The 27,484-nt window shown below is 59.9% G+C and overlaps 1 protein-coding gene across 1 annotated transcript in view; it reads right to left on the bottom strand.

The window, feature by feature from the left end:
* Positions 1-300: 300 nt before the first annotated feature.
* Positions 301-27,484, bottom strand: part of TAF4 (TATA-box binding protein associated factor 4) — a 65,217-nt gene continuing 38,033 nt past the window's right edge. The window contains 13 exon segments of the mRNA XM_032350164.1: positions 301-1,764; positions 13,997-14,116; positions 14,514-14,570; positions 15,032-15,157; positions 15,852-15,982; positions 16,267-16,436; positions 18,258-18,372; positions 18,682-18,829; positions 20,906-21,151; positions 21,502-21,591; positions 23,814-23,936; positions 24,664-24,786; positions 27,169-27,288. Of these exon segments, the coding sequence (XP_032206055.1) occupies positions 1,597-1,764; positions 13,997-14,116; positions 14,514-14,570; positions 15,032-15,157; positions 15,852-15,982; positions 16,267-16,436; positions 18,258-18,372; positions 18,682-18,829; positions 20,906-21,151; positions 21,502-21,591; positions 23,814-23,936; positions 24,664-24,786; positions 27,169-27,288 (1,737 nt within the window). The 3' untranslated portion in view covers positions 301-1,596.

Here is a 27,484-nt window from a genome sequence, read left to right as displayed (position 1 = left end):
CGGGGTGCCCCAGCTGCGTGGGCAGGTGCCCCGGCATCCCTGTGTCCGAGGCAGGGTGACCCAGACGGCCCAAGTGTGCGGGGAGCAAGCTCAACTTCGGGCCCTCGGATGCCGCTCACGCCAGGCCTCACCCTGGTCATGGAGGTCCTGTCCTTGGAGGCGAGGTCGTTTCTACTAGAGTCGCCAGGGTTTCGATACAGATTCTAACAAGCAGTTCCTAAACAAAGGCCTCAGGGGAACCAGAGCTGAGCCTCTGGTGGAATCTAACCCTGGAAAACCGGGAAAAACAGCCAAAACGGGTACAGATAAATTTGTTTTTAATAAAGGAGTTAATTTTCTTTCAATCCTATATAAAACAATAGCAATTAAAAACTTCATTTTTGAAAGTAAAATATTTACATATGAACAAGTAACTGTGCAAAATTTACATGAAAAAATGGAAAGACAGGGATTTCCTAAAAGACGAAATAAAAGGTGTAACAGTTTGCAGGTGTAAAAATACTGATCCGCGTTCGGTTCACACTCGCGCAAAGTCCGGTCTGGCGTGAGGATTCACACGGAGAAGCCAAAGTATTTACAGTCATAAAAGTACTATCAATAGACAATTTAATACAATAACCTCTGAAAATATAAAGAACCAATTAGTATATTTGTAATAAAAAAATAGGTACAAAGAAGGGCTTTGCTCTGGACATCTGTAAAGTCGGCCCACAGCTCGCTTACAGTCTCTTAGCAAAATAATTATAGTTTACATAGCCATCTTCATGTTATGTGCCAAAAATTATGTACAATTACTGACAAAATACACCAACCATTTTTCAACACTTGATTCACACTGAGAAACAGTCTTCTGATGATTCTTCTCAACTTTGATTTTATTTCATCTAAGTTTCCACTTTTAGCTAAAAAACACAGTGCAAGTAAAATATATTTATGCTGAAAAGGTTTTCATTTCTTTTAACTTTACAGCTTTACAAACTCGAGCAAATAAAACGCGTCTGTACAATGCCGACCGCACATTCGGAAGGAGCCGCCGCGGCTGCCCGGAGCAGAGAGGGACCACGCTCCGGGCAAGCGCGACCAGCTCCGTGCTCCTCGGGGACTCTGGCGAGAGAGGGGACGGGGACATAAATAGTCTAAAAAATCAGTTTGCTTTGCCAACTGACTAATACAAAAATAAAATAAATGAAATGAGGTCATTGCTGTAGACACACACCTACGCAATAAGTTGGGTTGAATAAAACAAAATGCACAAATAATGTAGAAACCGCTACGAGGTGACAGAGGGCAGCTAATTATTTGCTAAACGATTCCATCAGTTTTTAGATATGGCTTGTTTGGCAAGAAGGCCACTCAAAGATGAGTTAAGAGTTAACTGTCCGTGCAGAGCGCCCACGGCCTCTGTTCTCGGTTACAGAAACGTGTCTTCTTCCGAACTGAAGAGCGGACTTAGAAACGGGAATATAAAACTGTTTCGTTGTAAAGAGGTGGCTGTTTTTTAAACAATATCCCATTTGCTTGTTACAAAAGGCGTCATCTGCAAATATATAAAAACGTGCCAGGCGTCTCCGTCCGCGGCGCCGCGCCCGCCCCATGCTACTTGAGGAGTGCCTTGTAGAGCAGCAGTGAATGGCTTGTCTCACGCTCATTCTCTAAACAAAATATGAGGTCCCTGAGGTTGACCCGCGTGATCCTTTGTCGTGTGAACTGTCTGGGGGTTCCAACGCCGGAGCCGCCTGGGACCGCGGAGCCTGGGCCCGACCCCTGGTGGCGAGAAAGGAGAAGACAGCCGGGTTAGTGGTGCACGCAGGTGGGCGCGACCCACAGCTCTGGAAGGGCGGGTCAGAGCCGGGCGCTGCCCCAGGACTGCACACTCCTGGGGCCACTTACATTTCCCTACAGGTGTCCCAAGGAACCCCGGTGCTGGAGGAAGCCAGGCCGGGGACAGGCTCCTTCCTCCAGGCCTGCTCCTTGAGCTGGAGTGCTTTACGAGTCCCTAACGGGGAGGGGGTGCGAGCAGAGGGCCGTTTCCAGCTGGACAGGCAAGACCAATGCCACACCAGGACCCAATGGTGTCATCCCCGCTTCGCTGACAAAGGAACATTCCCAACGCCATAAAGTCTGAACTCCTGGAAGGGGCAGGCTGGTGGTCAGCCGGCTGGCACTCTGGGCTGCCCTGATCCCGAGTGAGACCCCGTCTGCTGTCTCTGGGCTAAAAGCAGCGCTTTGGCTCAGGGCCTGCCCCGCTGGGGGAAAGGCCGAGTGTCTGCAAGTCTCTGAAGCCCACTTGTGGCACGGAGTCGCCGGGCCGGTTTTCCTGGAAGCATCGTGGCCGCATGCATCGGATGCTCCTGGGCTCAAACCACACGCCTGGAGGGCGCTCGTTTTCCGCTGAGAATGAAAACTGTCTGCATTCTGACGGTTAACGTTGCTCATGTATGTTTCAGGAGCAAACATGACCACGGCATGTTCACAGCCGTCGCGAGTTCACAGGGGCCGGAGGACCGAGTCCCCTGCCCAGACCGGGCCGCAGTTCCGGGAGCCGGCCAGCAGGTGGCAGGCGAGGACCACAGCACCCGCAGGCCGGCCGCGCTCCGCACCTGGTCGCCACCGCCTGAGCCCCGTCCGCCAGGCTGGGCACGGCCGCTCCGTCCCTGTACACACACACGGCTTCCACCTCAACTGCCCTCCGTTCCCCTTCAGACGCCCACCCCCACCAAGATGCCCCCCAGCGTACTCCTGCGGGGGCGGCTCTTCCTCGTTTGAAAGAGCGATTCTGGTCTTTGCAGCGAGTCCCTGAGTCCCCGCAACAGCCCTAAGGCGTTTGGTGCAAGAGCCGGCAGCGCCCAGCAGCGCCCTGTGAAGGCCTGCGACGAACACCAAGTCCGCGGGGCGGGGGGGGGGGCACGGCAGGAGCGCGGCGGCCCGCGGGTCGCACACCACAGGGAGAGGCCGGTTTCTGGAAGGAAAGCGACACGCGAAGGCAGCCTCCCCTCCCCACCCCCCAGGCCGACGCCGCGGCCGATCTCGGGGCTCGCGGGGACTGGTGCGGCCACACGGAGAGCAAGTTAACAGATGGGGAAAGTCAGACATGGAGACAGATAAGCCTTCACTGTAACAGTGGCCAAGCTGGCCAAGCTTTCTGGTTCTGATGGGCGTGTGTCCAGCCCGGGCGGGCTCTGAAGGTCAGCGAGAAACTGGAGCTTCTGGTGGTTCTGCACGGTTCCACAAAGAGCCCACGTTCCAAGATGTCCTATGTGACAGAGCACGTCTAATTGTGGGACGGGCCCTGTGGTGGCTCTGAGCCGCAGAGGCAGCCAACCCCACACCCCGACCCAGCCGACAGAACACTCTGCAGGGATCGGGCATGGGAGGCAGCGCCGGAGGCAGCGGTGGTCAGGACCAAGCCCGCCAGCAGCCGCGTCCATCGAGGGCTGTTCGGTTCCCTGCTTTTGCGGGCACCGGGGCTACAAACAACTGCCTCGGACAGGGTGCTGGCGCCGCGACACGTCTTCTCCCTGGCAAACGGGGCCTCCCTGACGCGGGGCCACCGGCAAGACAGCCAAAGGAAGCTACTTCTGAAGGCAGCCCTGCCGTGGTCAAGACGGCTCCATCCATCAGACGCCAACAAACACCTGGTCCGTAAACCAAACGGAAAGAACAAACCCCGTTCGTCCCAATCCCACCTGGTCGGCGGGATCAAGCTCACTCGGGAGCCCACGGCTGTGCAGACATGGCGCCACCGCGGCTCCAAGAACAGGAACCCCCCGGCCCTGGGCCCCTGGGGAAGTGCCTCAGGGAAACTGCCACCTCGGGGCGAGGAGCTGACTCCACGGCAGCCAGAAGCACAGAGAGGTGGCCGTCAGCCGAGGCGGCGCTCAAGGCTGCTCCTGCCAGCTGGACCCCCAGCCGCTCAGGCTGACCTGCCAGAGGGCCCGACAGAACCGAACAGCACAGGCTCCAAGGGCTCACTTGCCTGCCCTCGCGATGGCGTGGTTCCCAAACTCGTTTCCACCCATCTCTCCGCCCCTTCTGCCCAGAGCCCAGAGCCCAGAGCACACCCGCGCAGACGGGAGGAACTCCAGTATTCGGCTGAGGAGGACGCACTCCGCCCACAGGGTGAGGACAGCGCGTTGCCACTTAGTCGCGCCAGTGGTGCCCTGCCTCTCCCCAGAAACAGCCCAGAGCAAGGAAGGCAAGTCTACACAGACACAACTCCATCCGCACAATGTGAAGACGGGAGCCCCTGCTCCAAAGCCCCCCAGGGGGGCAGAACTGGCCCGTCCCTGCAGCGCCCCATGGCCCCCGGGGAGGCCAGGTCGGGAGGAAGCCTGTGAGGGGCCACGGTCCAGCAAAACCCGGCCCAGAATGGCTGCTGGGTGCCACCCGCCCCCCAGTCTGAGCGCCCAGAGCACAGACATGGATGAGCACGGGCAGAGATCTCGGAACACAGAGGCCCTGACAAGAGCCATCTGAAAACCAGGTACAGAAAGAGAAATAAGTAAAGGGGCATTTGGGGTCCCATGAAACAGAACCCCACATCAGAGGGCCCAGGATCCTTTGGTTACAACACACGACCCTCCACGACCCCATCCCCCACCTCTGCGTTAGTAAGCGCTTCTCATCTCGCTGCCGCGGTTCCCCCACACACCTCTTGTGAGGAGATGCTGCCGCCCCTTGGCAGGGTCCCCAGGAAGGCCTTGGTGCAGAGTCTGACCAACACAACCAACACGGACAAAAACCTGGCTAGGCTACCCAACTTTCCAGCTCTGGCAGAAGAGGGCACCACCAGACCGCGAGTCTTACGAGACGCCCAACCACCAGGAAAACGCACAAGAGGGAGATTAGCAAATCCATAAAGAATCACCACAAAAGCCAGAAAACGGAACCCACACACATCCGAGACAAACCCCGTCTGAGAACACAAGAACACGAAGACAGCACGTTCAACGACAAAAAACGTACTCGAGCATCTGAGGACAGGAAACCGCACCAAAACCTGAAATAGTGACACAGAAGGAGGTTAAGAACCAGGGCCTGAGTAGCACAGTCAGTGCGGCGTCCGACTCCCGGATGTGGCTCGGGCTGTGATCTCGGGACCGTGAGACAGAGCCTGCGCCGGGTCCAAGCCCTGCGCCGGGTCCAAGCCCTGCACCGGGTCCAAGCAGTCTGCTTTCCGGACACTCTCTCCCGCTCCCTCGCCCTCCTTCCCCACTGAGACGTGCTCTCTCCCTAAAATAAACAAACAAAATCTTAAAAACAGACAGAAATAAGAGTTGACTGAATGCAAGAAAACAAGGAAAGGAAGCAAAATCATGTCAGAAATGAGTGACGTTAACTGCGAGGCACCAAGCAGGGAAACAGTGAAGCAAGGCGGGCCAGCGAGGGGCACCCACACCGCCAGGCCCGGGGAAGGCCCGCACTGCCTGACCAGAGCCTGGGAAGGGGGAAAACAGACTCGGGAGCAAGACAGACCCTGAAACCGGAACCCGAGAGAACATTCTGGGAAACCTGCGTCTTATCAACTCTGACGCTTCCTCAATGGAAACCACTACTTTCCAAAGAGACAGACGAGGCCTCCAGGTAAAGAGAAAATAAGATGCAAAGGGAAGAGAATCAGCCTGGCATCAGCCATTCAAAACCAACTTACAAAGCGAGGTGACCACAGACAAGCAGTCGCAGAATGACTGGAAAAAGTGCGAACCAAGGATTTTACATCCAGCCAAACTGTCCCCCCCATCAAAGCCCCAGAAGAACCGTTTTCCACATACAGACATCAGGGGACCCTGCACCAAGGCCTTCCCGGAGACGCTGCCATGGGATGGGCACCCATCACCCAAGAGGTGGGCGGGGTAAGCACGGCAGCGCCACGGGAGAAGCCCTTACGAACACAGAGGTCGGGGGAAGGCCATGTGTTGTAACCAGGACGCAGAGAGCCAGGGAAAAGACCACACAGGGCAGGCTCACCGGCGGCCATGAGGCAGTGACTGGACCCCGGGACCCACAGGAACCAAGAAGCTGAACAGTTAAGTGAAAACCAAGGGACAGAAGACATTTAATAAGGTTTACATGCAAAAATAACCCAAATATAATTCTAAAACTTCCTAAATACAAACAGAAAATGTTAACTCAAGAGCAAAGAACATACCCTTTAGAGGAAGACAATCACAGCAAACATTAAAAGTACAAATTATTATAAAAATATCACGAAAGAGAAAAGACCAAGCATGTTGGTCATTATCCATAAAGGTGAACGGGCTTCATTCATTCATCTATTCAAAGAAAATCTTTCCTGTTCAGCCCAGAAAACAAGACTGAGTGTGTGCTGCAGACAGGAGACGTGGCTACCACCAGGAAGGGGGGACAGGGGTCTTCTAGGGGTCAGAGAGAACAGCATGATGGTCCCAACTCAGGACACAGAACTCAAGCCCACTGGACAAACGGGTATTTTCTTAACGGTGAGAGTGACAGCTCACAGAAGATGTGACACGTAGGAACACGTAGGCACCAGAGAACACGCACACCCAGCTCCTCGCTGCAAAGCAGGAGCTGCAGGAGATAAAGAGAAACACACGAGTAACAGAGGCTTCGAATCGCCGCACCCAAGACAAAACACATCAAATCGACAAAAATAAGCCAGGATACCAGAAACCGGTCAGCATAATCAGCAGGGTACATGTCATGGAAACCCATGAAGCTCTCTACCCTACCATGAGAATACGCACGCCCTGAGGCCCCACAGCACAGTCACAAACACAGACGAACCATGATGCCATCACACGGGCAAGACCAGACACTTGGACCACACGTGGTATAGGTGACATGGGGAGGCCACCGCTGCGCGGCTAGGGACGCACACGACCGTCCGGAGGGGGCTGCCTGTGTGCCTCACGTCCCCCCAGCAGCCCCCCAGCCGTGCAGACACGCTCGTGCACGCGGCTACCGGATCCGGCACGGTCTGCCCACGGGGCGGAGGTCGACCAGCCGCAGTACGCGGGTTGCTATAGGACAGAGCCCGGAGGGTCTTCCTGAAATGAGACCGAGTTCCGGAATACATTAGTGACAACAGCGCGTGCAGAGGGGCCTGCACACGGCCCTTCAAGGAAGGTAAAAGGGGGCGTAAGAAAACGCAGGGGTACGCAGAGCGCACACGGGCCGCAGGGGAGGGGCGGGAACGGCGAGGACGGCGCTCGGTGTCTGCAGGGCTGTCCGCAGCTCTGCTCCCTAGAACCTCAAGGCCCCCCTACAGCCAACCAGATGCGGGGGAGTCCGGCACGGAACCCAAACGGCAGCAGAAGCGCCTGAACGTACTGAGCCATGCAACGAAGCAGCGGAACCAGCGGAGAGGGGCAGCCGGAAAACCACCCACCGCAGGAGCTCCAGTGCAGAGCGCCTGCTCGCCCTTCAGAAGAGCCCAGACCCGCCCCGCCCACGGCACCCCACGCCGGCCGGGACGCGGGGCAGCGGGCGCTCTCGCGCGTGGCTGGCGGGAACGCCACGTGGCCTGGCGCCTGGAAAGGCAGCTTGGAAGGCCGCGTCTGCCACACCAAGCATCCCAAGCCACACGCTGCAGAGACCACACACCGTGGCGTTTCCCTAAAAGAGTGGAAAGCTCGCTTCCACACAAAACCTCCCCCGGTGCTGACAGCAGCTGCGCCCCTGACCGCCAAAACTTGGAAGGGACCTAGGCGTCCTTCGGCAGGCGACGGACAGACACACGGGGGTCCATCCCGACGCGGGACCGGATTCAGGGCGAGGAGAGATGCGCTCTCAAGCCGCGGGAAGCCGGGGAGGGAGCCGGACGCATGGCAGGGAAGGAAGCCCGCCCTGGACAGCCGCCCGCCCTGTGATCCCAGCTCTGCGACCTTCTGGAAAAGGCACACAGACGGAGACACAGAGAGACCAGTGGTCCCAGGGCAGCTGGAGGTCGGGTGAGGACGAGCACGTGGCGCCCAGGGGGACCGCTCCGTGTGACGCGATGAAGCCGGAACCAGGTCCCGTTGCGTCTGTCCCGGCCCGCAGAGCGCTCGGCGCCCACAGTGACCCGAGGGTGACCTCGGACTTGGGTGAGGGCGGCGTGTCCGTGTGAGCTCATCCTTGTGCGACCTGCACCGCTCGGGGAGGCCGTGCGTGGGGCGTGGGGGTGGGGCAGCGGGCACGCGGGGACTCTCTGTACCTTCATCCAAGTTTTGGGAACCTAAAGCTGCTCTAAAGCATAAAAATCCATTGTGATATTAAAAAATTAAATTCTGAAAAACAGAATCAGGTAAGGTTTTGTTAACAGCCCATCACTCCGATAACTCGTACTGGAGAAAGCTGAGTGAGGGGTACACAGAAACGCTCGAGTACATCCTAACTTTTCCACAAAGCTAAAATCAGTTCAAGATAAACTGTTTCCTTTTAAAAAGGAAATACACCTAAACTAAAAAAAAGAGAAGGAACTGAGCACTACCTCCGGTGACGAAAGGCACAAGCGTCCCCCTGAAGTCCAAAAACAGGCAAAAGCAACAACGGACGGAAGAACTCCCAGAACGGTCTCTGGCGACCTGCTTCTTTCCGCCGTGTCGCTCAGGTCCCCGCGCTTCACTGCAGCTGCTGCCTCATGCCCGGCTCTCCCCGCGGGTCGCAAGCTTTTCCTACTCCTTAGTACGTACCGCGGACACATCTTAACACCCGAGTCAAAGTTAATCAATACGCTTTTCCCATCGGCCTCCCGCCCTTCCCAGCACCGGGACCCCAGCAGCCGAAGTGGCTGGGGAGCTGGTCGTGCTGAGCAGACGGCCGGACGCTCTGCGAATGGTGGGGACTTGTGTCCTCACGGAGAAGGACTCATCAGCAGGGTGGGGGCCGCGAAGCAGCCCCATGTGCAGATCGGAGTCAGGCCACCGGCCGGAGCGCAGAGGCTGCGTCAGAGACAGGGAGGGCAGGCGCGCGTGCACACCTGAACTTGCGTGAACGCCCAACAGCATCCGACCCACACACAGCTCAGACCCCGGCCTCCACACAGCAGCCCCCCTCCCCGAAGGGAACCAGGGCTCCTGGCAGAGTGCTGGGGGGCAGGGAAGCACCAGAGGCTCCGGGACGCCACTCATGCCGGTAAGAGCACGGTGCTTCAAGAATGAGAGAGACATTTCAAAAGGATCTAGAAACCAGCCTGAAGGGGCTTCCACTGCCCAAATCTAGAAACAACGAGAGTATTGATTACAACGCACTGAATACAACAGTCCACAGTCCCTGCCCCGGCGCCGAGAAACAAGCGAGCAGACGGGTGAAGGGAGGAGGGGCTGCGTGCGCAGGAGGCAGCTAGCAGGTGCGGAAGGGCCACGGACACACCGTCACACTGGCCCGTGATGGCGGCCGTGGGGGTGGGCAGCCGTCGGCACTGGGTGCTGAGGCTGGTGGAGGACAGAGGCAGCCTCTGCGGGACCCTGGAGCACGTCCTCCCCAGGCGCTGACACACACCAGCAGAACCAAGGGGACGACACTGGGGAACGTGGCTGAGCAGGCCGCACCCGGGGCCGTGGCGCAGGTCAGCAGGAAGGTCCCCACACACAGGCCACCTGACGTGATGGGCTCCACAGAGTACCCGTCTTGACGGGGGCGTCTCTGCCGGTCCCCGGACTCAGAGCGAAGGCCGCCCGTACACGCAATCCCGCCCTCTTCAGCACGGCCCGGAGCAGGAGATTCAGAACAGAACTGCACGGCGAGCCTGCCGGGTGCCCCACACGGAGCCGGAGATGCTGCCGGGCTGTGGGCGAGGCGGGAGCAGCTGGGAGGCCGAGTGGCCCCGCGCCCGACGGCGCCCCACAGCACCCCACAGCGCCTCCCAGCACCGGCCCCTGGGGGTGCAGGACATCTCATCCCAGGGAGACTGCGTAGGTACACACGTGTAGCACACACACAAGCAGTGACACCGGGAGGGCCGCAGGCAATGCAACCTCCAGAAGTTAAACGGAGTTCCGTGTGCCACTCCCACAACTTTCCTGTAGGTTGAACCTATTCTCAGTGGGAAGAAAGCTCTCTCTTTTCAAGAAAATCACTATATCCTGGGAAGGAACAGGCGCAGCTGTTTCTTGATCCTCCCAAAGGCCCATGTAAGACTTATAGCAACCAGCCGGCTGCACTGGAAACGAGCAGACCGGATTTAGACCCAAGTCAGCAGAGATAAGCCACAGGCAGCTGAACAGTAGCAGAGAACCGTGCAGGACAAGCTAGAGACACCAACGGGCACCGCCAGGCCTGGAAACCCGACAGGCCCTCAGAAAGGGAGGCAGCGGCTGTGCCTGGGGCTGGGTCTGTCCCAGGGCATAGCAGTGGCCACATGGCCTCCCCAGGGCTCCCATCAGCACAGGACCTCTCGCAGGTAAGACCGTGAGGGGGAAACTGAAGCAGAGCGTGATGGGGCAGTGGGGACCCAAGGCGGTCCAGGAGCATGTCAGGGAGGAAGCAGTGCTGTGGGGCCTGGGACACAAGCAGACGCGTTTCGTCACCACACAAGGACATCAGAGGAGCTCCAAGAGGCTCACAGATAACCTCAGACTCCACCTCCTCTTAAGAGTTCAAGAAAACTAAATTCACATGCAAGGAACACGGGAAAGCGCCAAGGCCGACCGCACAGAGGTCAGCACGAGGAGAAAGGTCGGGAGAGGGAAGGACACCCGGACTGACGCGCAGACACCGGGAGCAGACGTTCCAACGACAGACCGAAACTGCAACGTTCCACCTTTAGACAACTTAAAAGACAGTAAGAAAACAGCAGCAGTCACGAGAGAGAAGCTGGAACCCACAAAGCTCGGACACAGGGTGCCAGAGTCCGGACAAATGAGAAGGGAAGCTGGAGAAGCAGAGCCGCCGGGGGCCGCCTGAGGACGGCGTGGGCTGCGAGGGGCCGCGAGGGGCCGCGAGGGAGGCAGGAATGGCGACGGCAAAGTCGACACAAGGCCCCACGGCCAGAACCCCCGCAGAGGAAGCCGGGGGAGCCCTCCAGGAGGAAGGCGCTCTGGAATCAAAACACACCTGCCACTGTGGTTGGAAGGACTCGGCCCCAGAACGCTGACCCAGGCAGACCCAGGCTGACCAATTCCAAGTACAATTAGAAACGCTTTAAAAAAAAAAAAGGAATCCTTTGGGCAAAAAGAACAGAACACGACATCCGAGAGTAGTATAATGAGACCATCACCAGCCTGAACGGCGACACTCGACGCCGGGAACAAACACCCAGCGTGACATGGTTAACGTTCTCAAGGAAAGAAAATGGGAGCCAAGGACTTCAAGGCGATCGAAGTGGACCTTTGGGGACACAGGACACAAACCGCCGTCCGTGTGTGAGAACTCGGGGATGCTGGCCCAAGAACCACCCCAAAAACCATGGCTGAGAATGAGACTCAGAAAACCCAAGAGCTGCCCACTGCCAGCGCGGAAGTCCGGTCCTCGGGAACGACCGCTGATGGCAGCTGAAAGGGGCAGAGGCAGCGCGTGGCAGTGCGACGGCGCGCGCACCTTCAGCGGCGAGTGAGGAACATGTACGGCCACAACGGGCGTCATCGTGGCCCGGCCCGCCCGGCCAGGAAGACCCTGCTCCCACCCCAGCACCCAGCCCGCCCAGCCCGCCCAGCCCAGACGCCAGAGGGCCTTTCCTGGGAGGAGAGCTCACTCCCAAGGGTGACAGCCACCGCACCGAAGCCTCAGGCCAAACCCTGGCAGGGAAGGTGGGGCATGCCGGGGGTCCCACCTGGTCCCGGGGGCACCGGCAGCAAAGTGAAAACCAAAGCACATGGGCCCGGGGGAAGCGCCTGCTGTCGGGCGCGCCAGCACCCCTCAGAGGAGATGAAGCCCGTCTCTCACCCCGTCCCGACAACACCCAGCATCGAGCAGCCACCACTAGACGCGCAAAGAAACGAGAGCACGAGACCCGACGCTGGGGAGAGAAGCGGTGATTGGACACGGACGCTGAGGCGGCCTGGACACTGGTCTCGCAAACGCACTAAAGTAGCTTCTCTACGCGGGCCCAGGAGGAGGCCCTACGTGCCGGCCCGGGAGCAGACAGAGAACCCCAGCAAGAGTCAGAAGCCCTGGGAGGGACCGACTGGAAACTCCAGAGGCACAAACAGGCGACTGAGCACGTCACTGGCTGGCGCCACAGCTTTCCCCGCCGCCGCCGCGGCTCCGCGTGCTCGGGGAACCCCGAGACTGAAACCAGCACCGTCCCGAGTGAGGACTGAGGGAAGAAAGATGGAAGAAACCGAACAGTGTCAGACACCCAAGGGCAACATCGTCAGGTCTAACATACGTGTAACTGGAAAGCCCCTCGGAAAAAAGAGACCGAAACAAAAAAAATTTTGAAGCAATAAAGACCACAATGTCCCAAATTTGAAGAAAAACACCAACCTGCACACCTCAGAACCCCAAGCAGGCTACGTGTCGAGAACGCAGTCCAGAGACAACCCGGACAAACCTGCAGAAATGAAGACGGCGCTCAGTGCAGCTAGAGAAGGGAGACGCGGCAGGCACAGGCCACAGGCGTAACCTCGGTGGGGCCGGGGAGACAACAGATCCCCCTTTCACAGGAGAATGATGGTCACACAGACATTACAGCTCTTTAGGAATAAGAGGTTTGGGCGCCTGGATGACTCAGTGGTTAAGCCTCTGCCTTCCGCTCAGGTCATGATCCCAGGGTCCTGGGATCGAGCCCCACATTGGCCTCTCTGCTCAGCACGGAGCCTGCTTCCCCCTCTCTCTCTGCCTGCCTGTCTGCCTGCTTGTGATCGCTGTAAAATAATAAATAAAAAAAAATCTTTAAAAAAAAAAAAAAAAAAGAACAAGAGGTTTGTGGGGCACCTGGGTGGCTTAGTCGTTAAGCGTCTGCCTTCAACTCAGGTCATGATCCCAGAGTCCTGGGATCGAGCCCACATCGCTCTCTGCTACGCAGGGATCCTGCTTCTCCCTCTCCCACCCGCTCTGCTGTGTTCCCACTCTCGCTGTGTCTCTCTCCATCAAATAAATAAATAAAATCTTTTTAAAAAAAAGAAAGAAGAAGAAGAAGAAGAAAAAGAAGACTTTTACAATTTTGGGAAACATGCTGGGAAACCTCCCTTTTCTGTGATCTGGAAGGAGACAGCAGAGCATTTGAGTGGGAGTGTCCCTGAAGGTGAGAGAGGCGTCGGCAGGAGACAGAGGGCCCCGGGAACAGGGGAGAAAGCGCAGAACACGAAGGCGCCTGGTCCTGGGGTGCACATATCCTTCACGTGTCCTTCCCGAAAATTAAACGACACCTATCTGGGTGCACACCACGCATTCAACAATGTAGAAGAGAATCTTAAATGAGAAAAACACTGTCAACCCAGAATTTTATACTCAGGGAAAATATTCAAAACTGGGGGAGATGTGCTAGGCCTCACGAGTAAACAGAAGTGGAGAGAACCCCGCATCCGCGTGCCGCACCTCAAGAAATGCCAGGCACCGCCCTTGGGGCGAAGGGAACGCCACTGGCGCCGGCCTGGACCAGCAGCATCGGCGCCAGCAGCGGTGACCTCGTGTCCATGGGAAAGGCCATGCGTGTTTTCTTCCAACAAGGATCGAAGCAAAAGTAACAAAACCCCGAAGTCAGGCATGTAACCATGTGAAATATCACAGGAAACTAACAAATTCTGGACAGACACGGGCCAGAGCCCCTGTCCAGCTCAGGGCCGTGTCCCATATGCTGCCCCAGAGGAGCAGGCGTCCCCGGAAGGCCACGCTTCGAAAGAGCCTGTCCGTGCTCCCTCCACAGGTGGTCCAACATCACAGCACCCAGGCCCAGCCAGCGAACCTCCTCTCGGGCAGAGCTGCCGGCTCATGGCACGCCCACGAGTCAGCGAGACCCGGGATGCAAGTAGCCCAAGGGGGAGCCTCACGCACAGGCAGGAAGGCCGACCCTCAGGCGTGTCTGCGACCTGCAGGGCAGAGGCAGGAAGCCCTCACAAGACCCCTGCCAGCCGGCAGCCGCGCCACAACATACCTCTGTCCCCGACCCTGGCCCCGGCGAGTCCACTTTCCTCTTCTTCCTGGGCCCGATGGCGGCAAGCGCCGTGAGGTTGGCGTCGCGCTGCCGCATCTGCGCCAGCTCCTGTTGCTGCATCTTCGTTTTGAAAGAGAAACGAGGGTGTCACCTCATGACCTGACTTGTGCTTACCATGACAGCAACAGACATCAAGCGATCTTTGTCTAAATTACAATTTCTTCACTGTTTTGACTGTGACGGTAAGCTGATCCTGCAACCCGAAAAACCATAAAGCGAGAACAGACACGCGTCTTGAGAAGCTCAGAAAGTAACACACTGTGTGTGACAGACCGAAGGCTTGCAACAAGGGACCCGTTACGCGTCCAGTAGGACGCCGCGTCCACACCCTGCGAACGCCTCAGGGCTTCGTCACAGAAACGCCACCACTTTCCTCCCCGTCCTTCGGGTGGACGTTTAGTTTACGTAAGAATCCATTCCCAGGCACGGAGCAAAGACTCTGACCACAAGCGCTCACCTCTTTTGCCTTCTGTTTCAACCTTAATTGTTCCGGATCTTCTTGTCTGGATCGAGACTATTTTTAAAGTAAACAAAAAAGTTCAAGTTATGACCTAAATGTCTATTATCTAATAGGCGTTCTCTTATTCACAATATAATGTCCAGATCATACGACACAACATACACTACTTTTTAAAATGCTTATTTACAGTCAGAAAATGAAAATTCAGCCTGCACGTTACAGGAAAAAACAACCATTATTGTGAAGTCTCTCCCACTAGAGAAGAGCCTGGGGCGGTCACCTCCACGCCCGCCAGACACAGGAATCTGACAGGTGGGGGCCAGCATGGCCACCACGGCTACCACGGCCTGCACTTCAGGTCCACATCACACCCATGGCCCCTCCGAAACCACATACATCACATCTTCTGCAGGGCCGGTCCCCCAGCACCGTGCTGGCCTCCCAGAGTCCCAAGCGTGTGCACGGGGGCCCGGGGCCCGGGGCAGGGAGCCACTCCGTGAGGTGCGGGAACTTGCCTTGGCCGCCCGCATGAGGATCTCTCTCTCCTGCTCGTCTTTCCTCTGCTTTTCAATTTGGTCGAGCTGCTCAAAGAACTTGAGCTGAGCCCGGACATCACTTGCCTGCTCGTATCTGTCGTCATCCTACAAAAAGGCAAAAACACAGTCACAAATTTGAAGAGCGGCCTGGATAGGGGCTGCACGCTGCCCCACCTCCCCAAGCAGGTCCCACAGGGCCTCCGTGCACCCGAACCCTGGTCCCCAGACGGGCCGGGTGCTAACATGCTGACTAGTGAGTCTCAGGCGAGCTGTGCGGGGCTCAGAGGTGCTCCCACGGTACACGCTCCGGTATCACTTGGTTTGTTATTTTAACTGCCCTGCCCACCGCACCAGCCTCACTGGGTTGGGCCCTTCCAAGTAGTACTAGCGTGTGAAGGACAAGGAAGGCAGACCCTGCCCCACAGCCAACCCCTTAGAGGCAGGGGACCCTCCACAAAACCAAACGGGGCAGTGGTCCGAGGCACGGGAGCAGGTGTGAGCCTGCGCCCCTAGGGCGTGCCCCCTGGCTGGCCAGCAGCCGCAGGAGCGCAGGGCAGAACCGGCAGAGGCCCCACGGCCTCCGAAGCTGGGCTCACCACCTCCACCCCAGCCCCAACCCAGGCTAGACCCCTGCCGGGTGCCCTCATGCAGGCTGGGCTTCCTCCGCTGGCCGGGCACACCGCACCAGAGATCCCTATGGGCCGAGAGTGACGGCATCTTTCCCGACACGGAGCTCGGTGAGACACTCGTGCTGCCCCCGGCACCTGGTGCAGGAAAGTGTAGGAGGACAGCGCGTTACCTTGTAAGAGAAGTTCTTCTGCTGAGCCGTTTCTGATATCTTTTCTACAAGGTTCTGTAGCCTCTGCTGCGTGGCGTGGGACACGTAACTCACTACATCTGGGTGCAGCTCCGTGATGCCGTGTTTTCTCCCTGGGGGTGAGCGACACTTTACAGACGCCCACGACTCACCGCCCGCAGCAACGTGAGGGCAGCCCAGGCGCACCCCTCGGAGTGGGAGGGGGTGGTCTACACCGCTGCCACTACCTGCGAACCACCGGCACCAACCGTGCAGGACACAGGCACAAGGCACCGGGTGTGCTCGCTGGGGCCCACACGCCCCGCTGGGAAGCCACCGCCGAGGGCAGCCCTGCATGAAGGATTACGGCCTGGCGGGCAGACCGGGGGCCTGCGAGGGCGGCAGCACGCCCACATACCTATCTCTAAGATTCTTCTTTGTAAAGGCGCTGGTAAGAGAAAGGTCTCGTCCTTACAGGACCGTGTCAGCGTGCCCACTAATTCAGAGTTCGTGGCTAATATCCGCGCGCTTTCTTCGGACAGGTTCACTCCCGCCATCGAGGCCACATCATTGATGTCGTCGTCATCCCTTCGGAGAAGAGAACGCTGGCTGAGCGCAGGCTGCGCCAGGAGGTGCCCTCGGGGGCCTGCCCTGGGGGACCCATGGAGAAAGCACACCGATGCCCCTCCAGGCATGTGTCCTGCCAGCTCCCGCCGGCACTATGGCGTCACCTCAACAAGGAAGCCTAGCGCTCTTCTCTCAAGGTGACACGGTTCTCCTACAGGAAGACCCGCAGGGGTTAAGCTTGCCCAGGAGTCCTGGCATGAGGACGTGCACAGAGGACTCCCCTAGGCAGGGCTACGTTGAGGGAGCAAAACCCAGGAACGCTACTCTCCTAGCTTCCAGGAGTTTGTCCCAAGTGAAACCTTTCTTTAAAAAGTCAAAGAACATCAACTTATTCTTGAAACAGTCACAGTTACGGAAAAGCGGGAGTTTGGGGGGGGAGGGCTCTTTTCTTCCTGAAACACCTGCAGGGAAGCTGCCAACCTTCTTTCCCCCACCCCACCCCAGAACACCCCCTGGGGGCTCCCTGCGCCCACGGGCGTCATCCCCGACACAGCCGGGCGACCTCTGCAAGCAGGCCACCAGCCACGCTCACAGCCACCCCTCCGCGGGGTTCCTCAGCTTCCTTAGCCTGGAACGTTCTCCAGCCTTTCCTTGGCTCTCGTGACCGCGACACCCGCACGGCCACAGGCCAGGCATCTTTCGGCTTGTCTGTGTCCCCGCTGGACAGCCACATCCCTTGTGACAAGAATGTCCCGTGAGCCCCGTGGAGAACTGGGTTTCCTTGGTCCCTTTCCTGGCGTGCTTCGAGCTCCAGGCCTTGGGGGTCCCTGCCGGCTCCCCCGTCCTCCTAAGCTTCCCGTTTATTCATTCCCATGGGCTTGTGCTTTCCTGTCTCAGCCAGTAACTGAGTCTGTCACTACAGACATGGGCAGTGGGGAGGAGGCCCTTCCAGTGACTTCTGTCAGTTCCGGCACTGCTTTCTGACCTAACGAGATGCACCAGCAGAGACCCCAGGACCAGCCTTTCTCGGGCGTCTGGGTGGCGAGAGCAGGGCAGCTCTCAGAAGATGGGGTCTGAGCGCCAGGTGTGCTCACCTCCGATCCCGGGCACAGGGCGCCGAGCCTCTTCTCCTTCCCGTGTGCGTCCAGACACTGAACCCCAAGCTCACCCCGGACCATGGGGACCGTCCTAACTCCCTTCCCTCTGCAGGAAGACACCCGGGTTCCCAGCGGCCCTTGCTCTCTTACTTCTCTGACCTGCAGGTGTGCCCCCTCCCTCAGGGACGAGCTCCCCGCCCCCACCGGGCACTGGCCCTCCACACCCCACTGACGCCAACCCTGCTCCACTGACCAACAGCTTCCGGGATGCCGTCTGGGAGGGGGCAGCCCCAGGAAAACCCAAGACACACGGCCTCCCCCGCGGCTTTACCATCACCCACGTTAACCCTACAGCCTTTGTACTCTGCGTCCCTAACCTGCAGCCCCTAGCCCCGCTTCATCGAGCGCCCTTGGGACAGCATTTCCAGAAGTTTCCAAGTTAAAAGAAGGGCAAGGGAGGCGCTCTGTGCTATAGCACGACGCACTCAGAACGCTGCGACAGCTTTGCTGTGAACTCGGACCCCGAAGGGCGCTGCTCTGCTTCCCGCTGCGCATCTGCAGCAAACCTCCCTGCGCTGACTTTGCCGGGAAACGTGCACATGCAGGTCAAAATGAAGCGTGCAAAGAGCACGGTATCGAGGTTAGAGAGGCCCTCGCTGTGGGCAAGGCCGGCCCCGGGCACAGACCCCCACCCGCTGCACAGCCTGGGGTCGCTGTGCTCAGGGCGAGCAGGCCCGCTCCTTACCGAAACGAGCTGCCCCCGGGCTCCTTGAGTTTGTTTTTCTGCGCAGCAGCTGCTTGAGCCGAGACGGCAGAGAGCGCTTTGGTTCCAGGGAGCACGGCGGGCTTCACCACGGGGACTGCAGCGGAAGACACCGACGGTATACCCACCGGCACGCCACGGGCGCCGCACACGCCTCTGCGGGCTCTGAGCCCGGTGGGGGCAGCCCCGCTCACCCGTCGCCACTCAGCGGCTCTCAGCGCCAGACGCCCCACCCGAAACCGTGGGCAATGGCAGAGACTCGGGTGTCTCCTCTCCTAAAGCCCGCGGGGCTCTGCCGAGGGCAGGCAAGGCCTGAGGCAGAACCAGCGGGTCTAGCCGAGTCTGACCCTGGACCCCCCTGCCCACCAAGTCCGAGGCAGCCCCCCTGGCCCACAGGGGCCCTCACCCGGCTGCAGCTGGTTCAGCTGGATCTGCGGCGGCGCGGTGAGCACGATGCGGCTGTGCGGCTGCCGGAGCGCCACCATCGGCGTCTGCGTCAGCGTCACCTGTGGCGGCCGGATGAGCGCTCCGGGCTTGGGCGGCTGCTGGATCACCTGGGCAGAGCCGAGGGCCCATCAGCGCGTCCCCTCCCCCTCGCAGAGCCGCCAACACACACCCCAGCCCCCGGCCGGACGCCCGCCGGGAACGGGACACCCTCCCCCCCCCCCCCCGGTCAGGGGCTGCAGTGGAGGTGAGCTCTCGGGGCAGAGCCGCCCGTGGGGCCTGCGGTCCTGCAGTCAGTGCAGGGAGGAGGCGGGCTGACTCCGCGGTCCGGCGTGGGACCCATGCCTCCCCCCACTCCCAGCAGGGGGTACAGTTGCCGGGGGCTGCAGGGCGCGTCTTCCCTCCTCCACGGACTCTAAGAGGCGCACCGCCTTCTACACCAGGGGGAGGTCGGCTTTCCCAAGTCCTGCCCCGAGGGTCCCACTTGACGAAGAACTTCTCCAAATGCCTCCCCATCAGGACCTGTCCGCACACATGCAAGGCTCGCTCAGGGAGACACCCCCAGAGCAGAGTCCAGCCCCGGCCACGTCCATACTGCCCCAGATCACAAGCCCGCGTGGCGCGGCCCAGCCTGGCCCAGCCTGCAGCCCTGTCGGTGGGGGCACACTCCCGCCCGTGCCTCCGCTCGGGGAGCCAGCCGTCTAAGGCCCTGTGGCCGGTGTAGCACCACACCCGCACACAGCAGCACTCCGAGCTTCACAGAGAAGCACCCATCTCTAAATGCCACGAAGGCGTCCAGCTGTGTATGCCCCGGACTATGGGACACTCACCGAAGGGACGGCAGTGCCCTGCAACCAAACTGTCTCCGCAACAACCCTATGAAGACTCACACCAGCGGGAGAGTCAAGGCGCTATCGCCCCGAGGTGCTGCACGTCAGGTCAGGCCATAAACCCAGGGGAGAGGCTGAGATTTACGTCTCAACAGGCTTCAAGGCAGGGAATGGGCCAGGTTCGGGCCAGACCGCACTGCAGTCCCCCACACAGCCATAGCGCGCCCGGCAGGACCAGGGAAGTGGAACACAGAAGCGACCCTGCTGGTCGAGACGGCCCCTGACCCTAAGCCACCAGCACCAGTCAGCCCGTTCACAACCACGCACCGAAGCCCAAAGCTTTCAAGGGAAGACGAGACCGACCCGGTTCTCTCTGAGACCGCGCCTGCACACAGATGAGCCCCGGTGGTCAGGGCAGCCCTACGCTTGCAAATCTCTGCCCCTCCGCCTGAAAGGGATGAAAGAGAGCCCTGACTTCTCACACACACCTTCGCGTGCCCACCCACCCCGACCCTGCAACGAAGTTCCCAGCCCTGCAGGCGAGAAGCTCTCATCCACCAGCTCCAAGCCTCCATGACCACCGTCAGCGCGAAGACAGAGGCTTTCGCCTGAGCAGGGGGCAAAGAGCCCAGCGGACGCTGCTCGCCTACTCAGTTAAGCGGCCACTACAATTAAACACGTTTTACAACCCGCTATCAAGTGACAAGGGGCCTGTGCAGTGGAGATTTTTTAACTTCAAGGAACAAAATCCGCTTGAAAGTTTAAAAACAAAAACAGCGAACTTCCTCATCTCCTTTGGGGAGCCCAGCCACCGAGCACAGTTACACGCTCTTCCCAGCAAAGACCTCCCTCCTCCAGCTGCGGAGCCCAGAGCCCTGGACCCGCGCCGTGAATCACTGACCGGCAACCTGCAGCTCTAGCCCACCGGGGCCCGAACTGTGGCTGCACAGCTGGCTTCGAGGCCACGAGACAAGACAAGAGATCCCCCACACTCTGCCTGACCACTGCCACCAGGCACACGCTGTTTCCTGACCGGGGGCCACTGCTCCCAAGCAAAGGTGACATCCCGCTGAAGAGTCCCTACAAACACACCATGTCCGTTTAAAGCACGAACATCCCCCACGACACAGGGGACAGGCCCGTGGGTTCGGAGCCCACAGGTCTCCTTCGTCTTCCTGAGAACGAGCCCAGCCTCGCAGGACCTTGGCCTCCGGCTCGTGCTCGAACGGTTGGGGCAGCACCCACGCCTCCCCCGCCGGAGCTCTCCTGCCTCCCGTGAGGAGGCCTCCTTGAGCCGTGGCCAAAGGCTTTAAGAGGTGGGCAGCGGGGGCACAGGCAAGGCTCTCGCCTTCATACCAGCGGCGTGGGCTGCCCCGGCTTGCCAGCGCCAACCTGTGTGGGCTGCGTGAGGCTGATGACAGGGGGCTGGAGAGCGCTGGTCACGGCGGCTGGCGTCTTCCCGGCCGTGCGCTGGACCGAGCTGCTCAGCACCACGGCCGTGAGCGCGGTGGTGGCCTGCGAGGCGGGCGGCGGCTGCTGCTGGCTCTGCTGGATGAAGGCTGCGGAGTCGGGGGTCAGCTGTCTCAAGGCAGGCAAGCTCCTCTGGGCAGAAAGACAGATGCAGGGTCGGCGGGGCCCGAGCACTGGCGCTCCTCCTCACAGACCCAGAAACCTGCTGCTCGGAGACCGAGCCGCCACTCAACCGCGGGGGTGTCAGCGCCCTGATGCCCCAAGCCCCTGCTCCCCACCGGTGACCCCCCCGCCCTGACCTCGTCTCCCCACCCCCTCTGCAGGCGCGGGTCAGGGGTCTCCCATCGCACAGAAGAGCCTCCTGATGAGAACCTTCATGAGCATCACAGGGCACTTTCCGCCCTCAAGCCCAGCGGGGACACCACATTCCCCTCCCCCTCCACCTACCCGTGCACAAGGCTGCACAGGGGCTGCACAATTACCTTCAGGAAAGGCACAAGGTAAGGTTGAGGTGAAGAATTAAGTTCGCGATATAATCTACTAGTGAAATCTTCTGCTTCGATCTTTCCATCCTTAAAAACAAAACCACAACAACATTCTCCCGTGAACAGAAGTGAACACACACATCCCGTAATTCAGCGTGTGCTGGTGTCCTGAGTGGCAATCAGTGTCCTTTCTGCCAGGTCTTGGGTGGGAACAGAGGGGACAGCACAGGAGAAGTCAGGGACACCGTCACCAGAAGAGACAATGACCTACACCAAAGACCCACACCAAGCCTCCGGGAGGAAGCCCAGGGCATGGCAGGAGGCATGACTCTGTTCTAGAAACCAAAGCCAGTGTGGTCTGAGGGTGGGGAGGGAAAGAGAGGGGAGCAGGGCTGGGACATCACAAGCCATCCTCGAGGCAAGGCCAGCACCTGGGCCCCACGGGAGAACATGAGCTTCTGCCTGACCTGTGCCCTCTTGTCTGGCGTCCATGTCGCAAGCCCCAAGCTAACGAACGCTAATGTCAGAGAGGGAGCTGCCAGCACTACCCAGAGCGCCACAAGGGCTGTGACAAGGGCAGAACAGGGGTCCTGGCCCTGACAAGAGCACAGAGGGGAGATGGGGGTGCCGTGCCGGACCATCTGGGAAGCAAGGGCCAGCGAGAGCCAGCAGCTCCTCGAGCGGCGGCTGGGGAGTGGGGACTACAGACGGGACTGCGGAGATGAAAGAGAGACACTGATTTCCTTAAAAATTTTCATTAGGGGCACCTGGGTGGCTCAGTGGGTTAAGCCTCTGCCTGCAGCTCGGGTCATGATCCCAGGGTCCTGGGATCCCACATCGGGCCCCTGCTCAGCAGGGAGCCTGCTTCTCTCTCTCTCTCTCTGCCTGCCTCTCTGCCTACTTGTGGTCTCTCTTTCTGTCAAATAAATAAATAAAATATTAAAAAAAAAATTTCATTAGAAGGTGGAATTGTTACAAATATAACGAAGAGCCAGGAATTCTTGTTTCTCTTGGGAGGTAAGATCAGTTTTCAATCTCTAAGTTCCCTGAAAATATTTAAGCCCACGGTCTGAAAGAATCATGTTCCTGCGGGACCGTAACCGCTTTCCTTCCGGACAACACCTCGCACGGGCCACGAGCAGGGCACAGGGCCACCCCTCAGAGGAGCCAGAGGCATCTCTGAGAATGACTGTCTCTCAGCTCGTCACCGCAGGGGCGAGGGTCTCCCCTTTGCACCCACTCTCGGGTGGCTGCACCGGGAAGGAAGGCCCGGCGAGCCCAGAACCTGAGCCGAAACCCCAGCAGCACAGACAGAAAGGCTCACAGCCCAGACATCGGAGCACCAGGTTCCGTCAACAAAGGGGCTACAAGGAGAGAGCAGAGCAAGGAGGGACCATCGGGCCGAAGGAGACAGCGCTGGGCACGGCGCCCGTGGCTGACGGAGCCGCAGCTGGAGCGGCCGCAGGCAGCGGGGGAGGCAGTCAGGACCGTGCGTGGCAGCCAGGCTCTCGAGGGCCCCAGGGGGTCCCTACGCTGCTGCGCCGATCACCTGTGGCAGGGGTCTTTAACAAGGGCCCGTCCGTGCCGCGTCGTGTGTGGGCCTGGGAAGGAGGGGCGGCGGGCAGGGGGCGCAGCAGCTGCAAGATTGGGTCTGACTCAGTCACTGGGGAAGCCTGGAGACGGGACACGGGGCCTCACAGACTCTGCTTCCCGCCTGTGGCGGGTTTGCAAATCTCCATCTTAGACGCTAGAGCAGAGACATGAGAGAAAGCCTGTAAAACACCCTCTATCAGGTGCATTTAAAAATGCTCCTGATGGGCGCCTGGGTGGCTCAGTGGGTTAAGCTGCTGCCTTCGGCTCAGGTCATGATCTCAGGGTCCTGGGATCGAGTCCCGCATCGGGCTCTCTGCTCGGCAGGGAGCCCGCTTCCCTCTCTCTCTCTCTGCCTGCCTCTCCATCTACTTGTGATTTCTCTCTGTCAAATAAATAAATAAAATCTTTAAAAAAAAAAAAAAAATGCTCCTGAGGCCGACCAGACACCTTCCAGTGGCCACCAATGGGGCCTGCTCTCTGCGGGTGGATGCCCCGGGCAGCAGGCCAGGCTGGCGATCGCCGAGGTTGCATAGGGTCGGGGTGCGGGGTACAGGCCCCCACGGCAGCCTGCCTGTGAGGTCCCCAGACAGCCAGCCCAGGCTGAGCGCCCGGCAGGGCCACGCACACCTGCGGCGGGACGTCCCCTGCTCGGTGCCCGCCCCGCCCCGTGTGTCCCCCAGACTCACTCAGGCTGGGGCTTGGGGCTGCGCTCTTACCAACAGGCTCTGAACGAGCTCCTTCACGTTAGCGGCGGTCTCCGTGGACTGTTTGCCAGACGAAGCCAGCTTTATTAGCGTAGACAGGAAATTTTTACATTTCTTCACGTTTTCCATGGTTTCCTGGATCCAAGTTAAAAAGACCCGAGTGAAGGAGCGGTGAGGTGGGTCTCCAGCACGGCCCCCGGCAAATGGAAACGCGCATCCGCGTCTACGAAGTATGTACTTCTTCCCCAGAAAGTGCAGGACTCTCGCGAGGCTGCCGGTGAGGTCGGCTCGCCAGCCGAGGGCACGGTGAAGTCCGCGCCCGCTCGGCTGGCAGCTCGACCCTCGGAATGCTAAGTGGGAGAACCCCCGCGGCCGGGACCGAGAGGGACCTGCAAGAAGTTCCGCACAACGCCGCGGCGCCGTACAGAAAAGCTCCTCTCTAAGCACACACTATAAGGAATGAAATTAAACTCAGCTACTGAAGAGAACGGAAAGTGCTGGGCAGCAAAATGAGAGAAGGGAGCCCAATAAAGTCCAACCCCGGGGGCCAGAGGACGTGCGAGACACTGTGTGACTAAAGGGAACGCGGCACTGCTCCACAGACGGCGGCCTCCATACAGCCCACGGGCCCTGTCCTCAAAGGCCACTGCTAGGGCTCCTCTCACGGTGGACTTCTGCACAGCCTGAAAGCCTAGCAAGGGGACAGGGCCTGCCCGCTGCCCCTCTGAGGCCGCTGCCCTCACACCCCACCTTGAGGAGGCCAAGGTCCCCAGGCCCAGGAGGAAGGGAGGCTGTGGGCAGGCGGACGAGGGCAGCAGGAGCCCCGAGGCGCCTCTCTCCCACCCCCGAAGGGGGCACTCACCGTGGCAGCTGTGGAGGTGGTAGTGGCCCCTGGGACCGTTCGCTGAGGTGTCCCCGTCTGCTGAACAGCCGTCGCCGTCCCGAGGGACGTCGTCTGGGCGGCGCCACCCAGAACCAGCTGAGGCTACAAGAGTCCAAGATGCGAGGTGAGCACAGGCGCTGTGGACACGGGCCTCACATGCCCAGAAGGAAACCAGACCCCACAGCAGGCAGAGCCCCAGACAGGAGCCCCCAGAGCCCCAGACCCGCACGCTGAGGAAAGGGAGATGGCGCGCCTGGCCAGGGAAGCGAGCCGGGAAGCCCAGCATGGCCCAGCAGGGCCCAGCCTGGTGTACGAGCCGCCCTCGTAAATCAGCTTCTCCCCCAGAAACGAAAAGCCAAACAGAGAAACAACAGCTGAAAATGTGTCACCTGACTCGTGCAAAGGCCAGACACAGGGAAGGCTGGGGACGCGAGGTGGTCACCAGCGTCACCTCGGGGCAGGCGGCGGCGGGCAGGCAGCGCCTCCGCCACCTGACCGGCCACTGTGCTCTGCATCAGCGGGTCTCGTCGAGAAACATCAGGGAAAGGGGCTTTCAGAGTGGACACGTGCTGGAGGGGGCAGGTGTGAGCAGGGGCAGCACGTGACTGAACACACTCACGGAGGCCAAGGCCGGCTGGACACCGACATCGCCGGCGACACGAACTGCAGCCCTGGGGAGCCCCGAGGTTTCCTTCCACGTGAGACACCGCGAGCGTATTCACTGGTGTGTCTCACGAGACACATCTGACTCATAAACATAGCCTTGCACGTCCCTCCAACTTTGTCAGCACCACCTTCTCGCGGCTTCTGCTCGGGGACTCAGCGTCCCCGAGCACAGCTGTGTGCAGCCTGTCCGCTCCGCCACAGTGCCTGCCAGCTCGGCCAGCCCCAGCACAGTCCGCCCAGCACCAAGGGATCCCGGCTGCAGACTCTGGTCTCCAGCGACGAGTGTGAGCAGGAGGAGATGGCAAGCTCACTCCTCACGGCCCGTGTCCTCTGTTACACACAGCACCACTGCAGCCAGAACCGCCGCACGCTACAGAGGAAGAAAGCATGGCGGGCCACACCAAGCAGCTGGCTCCGGGCAGCCAGGGGGACAGGGGTTGCTTCTTGATGCCCACAAAGAGCCCAGGCACCTCCATCCTGTCGGGGTTTCCCTCTACCTCAAGATAAACCCCTCACTCTCTCTTCCAACGGCCCGGCACATCCGCATTCCCCTGTAGGGTGCAGAGATGGGGCCTGCCTACTTCGATCAGTCACTTTCCACTCACTGTGATGCCAAACACACCGCGAGCTTCAGGACCTTGTCAGAAAAGTGGCCTCACGCTGTAACTACAACTCAGACGTGCCCAAGAGACAGAGCCCGGCATGCAGACAGCAGACCAAAGAAGCGTCCGGAGCACTCCAGCCACACGCTAGGCCACCACGTAGCTCTGGGGGCTCCTCCCGCTGCCTCAGACAGCAACGTCACCCACGCGGACACCGAACGGCACAGACAAGAAGCCGCCGGAGGGACAGGAGCCCCGGACCACAGCCACCTCCCGGACACCCCGCACCCCGGGGCTCCCATCTCGGACCGCTCTCGGGAAGCGGGAACAGAGCCTACCCCGAGCACCACGCTGGGGACGCACAGCAACAAGCGACGGCCGCGCAGTCCCGGCGCCCGGCAGACACCCGGCACCGAGTGGTAAAGCTGAAAACCCCGCACGTGTGGCGGACACGCACGAACACCTTCAGAGCTGAACCACTCAGAACCATGCGCCTTCGAGCGGCTCCGAACTCGCCACCCAGAGCAGCTGCTATGATGCGCGGCCGGCCTCGCCGGTGCACGGTCGCCCTTCTCGGCTTTCCAGATCAGAGGCTGAGCCGTCGGCATTAGCCAAACCACCCGCCAAGAGGGCTCGGGGCCTCCTCTGGAGCACCTGCCCCCCCCGCAGCTGAAGACACCATTTTAAGAACAAACACGCACACCAACCCCAGCGGGCCGACAAGGAGGGTCTCTGGAACCGGGCTTCGTCCCTGGCAGAGGGCATGGGCTGGGGGGGGCCGGGGTCAGGGCAGCCAGGTGGCCAGCACACAGGCCACGGCCAGTTCTGGAAGCCCCTGACCCCTCACGTGACACACCTGAGCAACGGGAACCCCGTTCCCCAATGAGACCCCATCCTCACCCCCGCACAGAGAGGGCGACGGGAGCCGGGCCCGCACCGTCCACACCACGGGTTCCTCGGCCTCACAGGTGCCTCAACCAAGCGTCAACAAGTGACGCGTCTCATCACACCTCCGGCAGAGCGCGAAGCTTTTCAACTCGCTGCCACTAGGAAAATCCACGTGGCTCCAAAGAAAAGGAACCCTGACCTGTCCTTTGTCAGCACTGGGAGAAAACACGCCGTCTTCAGGACGCCGGCCTCCCGAAGCTCGGCTCAGCACCCGGCACGTGCCCCGCGAGGCCCCGCCAGCACCCCCACCGCGCCCGCAGCCCCTCACCTGCACTCCGGGCGAGCGCTGCAGCGCCGTGGTGGGCGGAACCGTCGTCTGCGCCTGAGACACTGGCTTGATTATGGTCGTCGGGGTCACCTGCCGCGCAATAATGGAGGTCCCAGGTGCCTGAGAAACAAGCGAGCGTCGTCTGACAGGAGCAACGAGGGACAGCGACTTCTGCGGCCTGCGCGGCGGGCTCCCCGCCCTGGCACAGATCCGCACACCGCGGCGCATCAGGCTTCAAGCTACGGTCGCCAGCAGGGCCACCCCAACTCGCAGCGCTTCTTAGCAGAGGAAAAGCCATGTGACCAACCACGTGCGT

Source organism: Mustela erminea, chromosome 7 (assembly GCF_009829155.1).
Source record: "Mustela erminea isolate mMusErm1 chromosome 7, mMusErm1.Pri, whole genome shotgun sequence".
Classification (NCBI taxonomy): Eukaryota; Metazoa; Chordata; class Mammalia; order Carnivora; family Mustelidae; genus Mustela; species Mustela erminea.
Note: the sequence above shows the minus strand (reverse complement) of the source record. Positions and strands in the feature narration are given on the sequence as shown.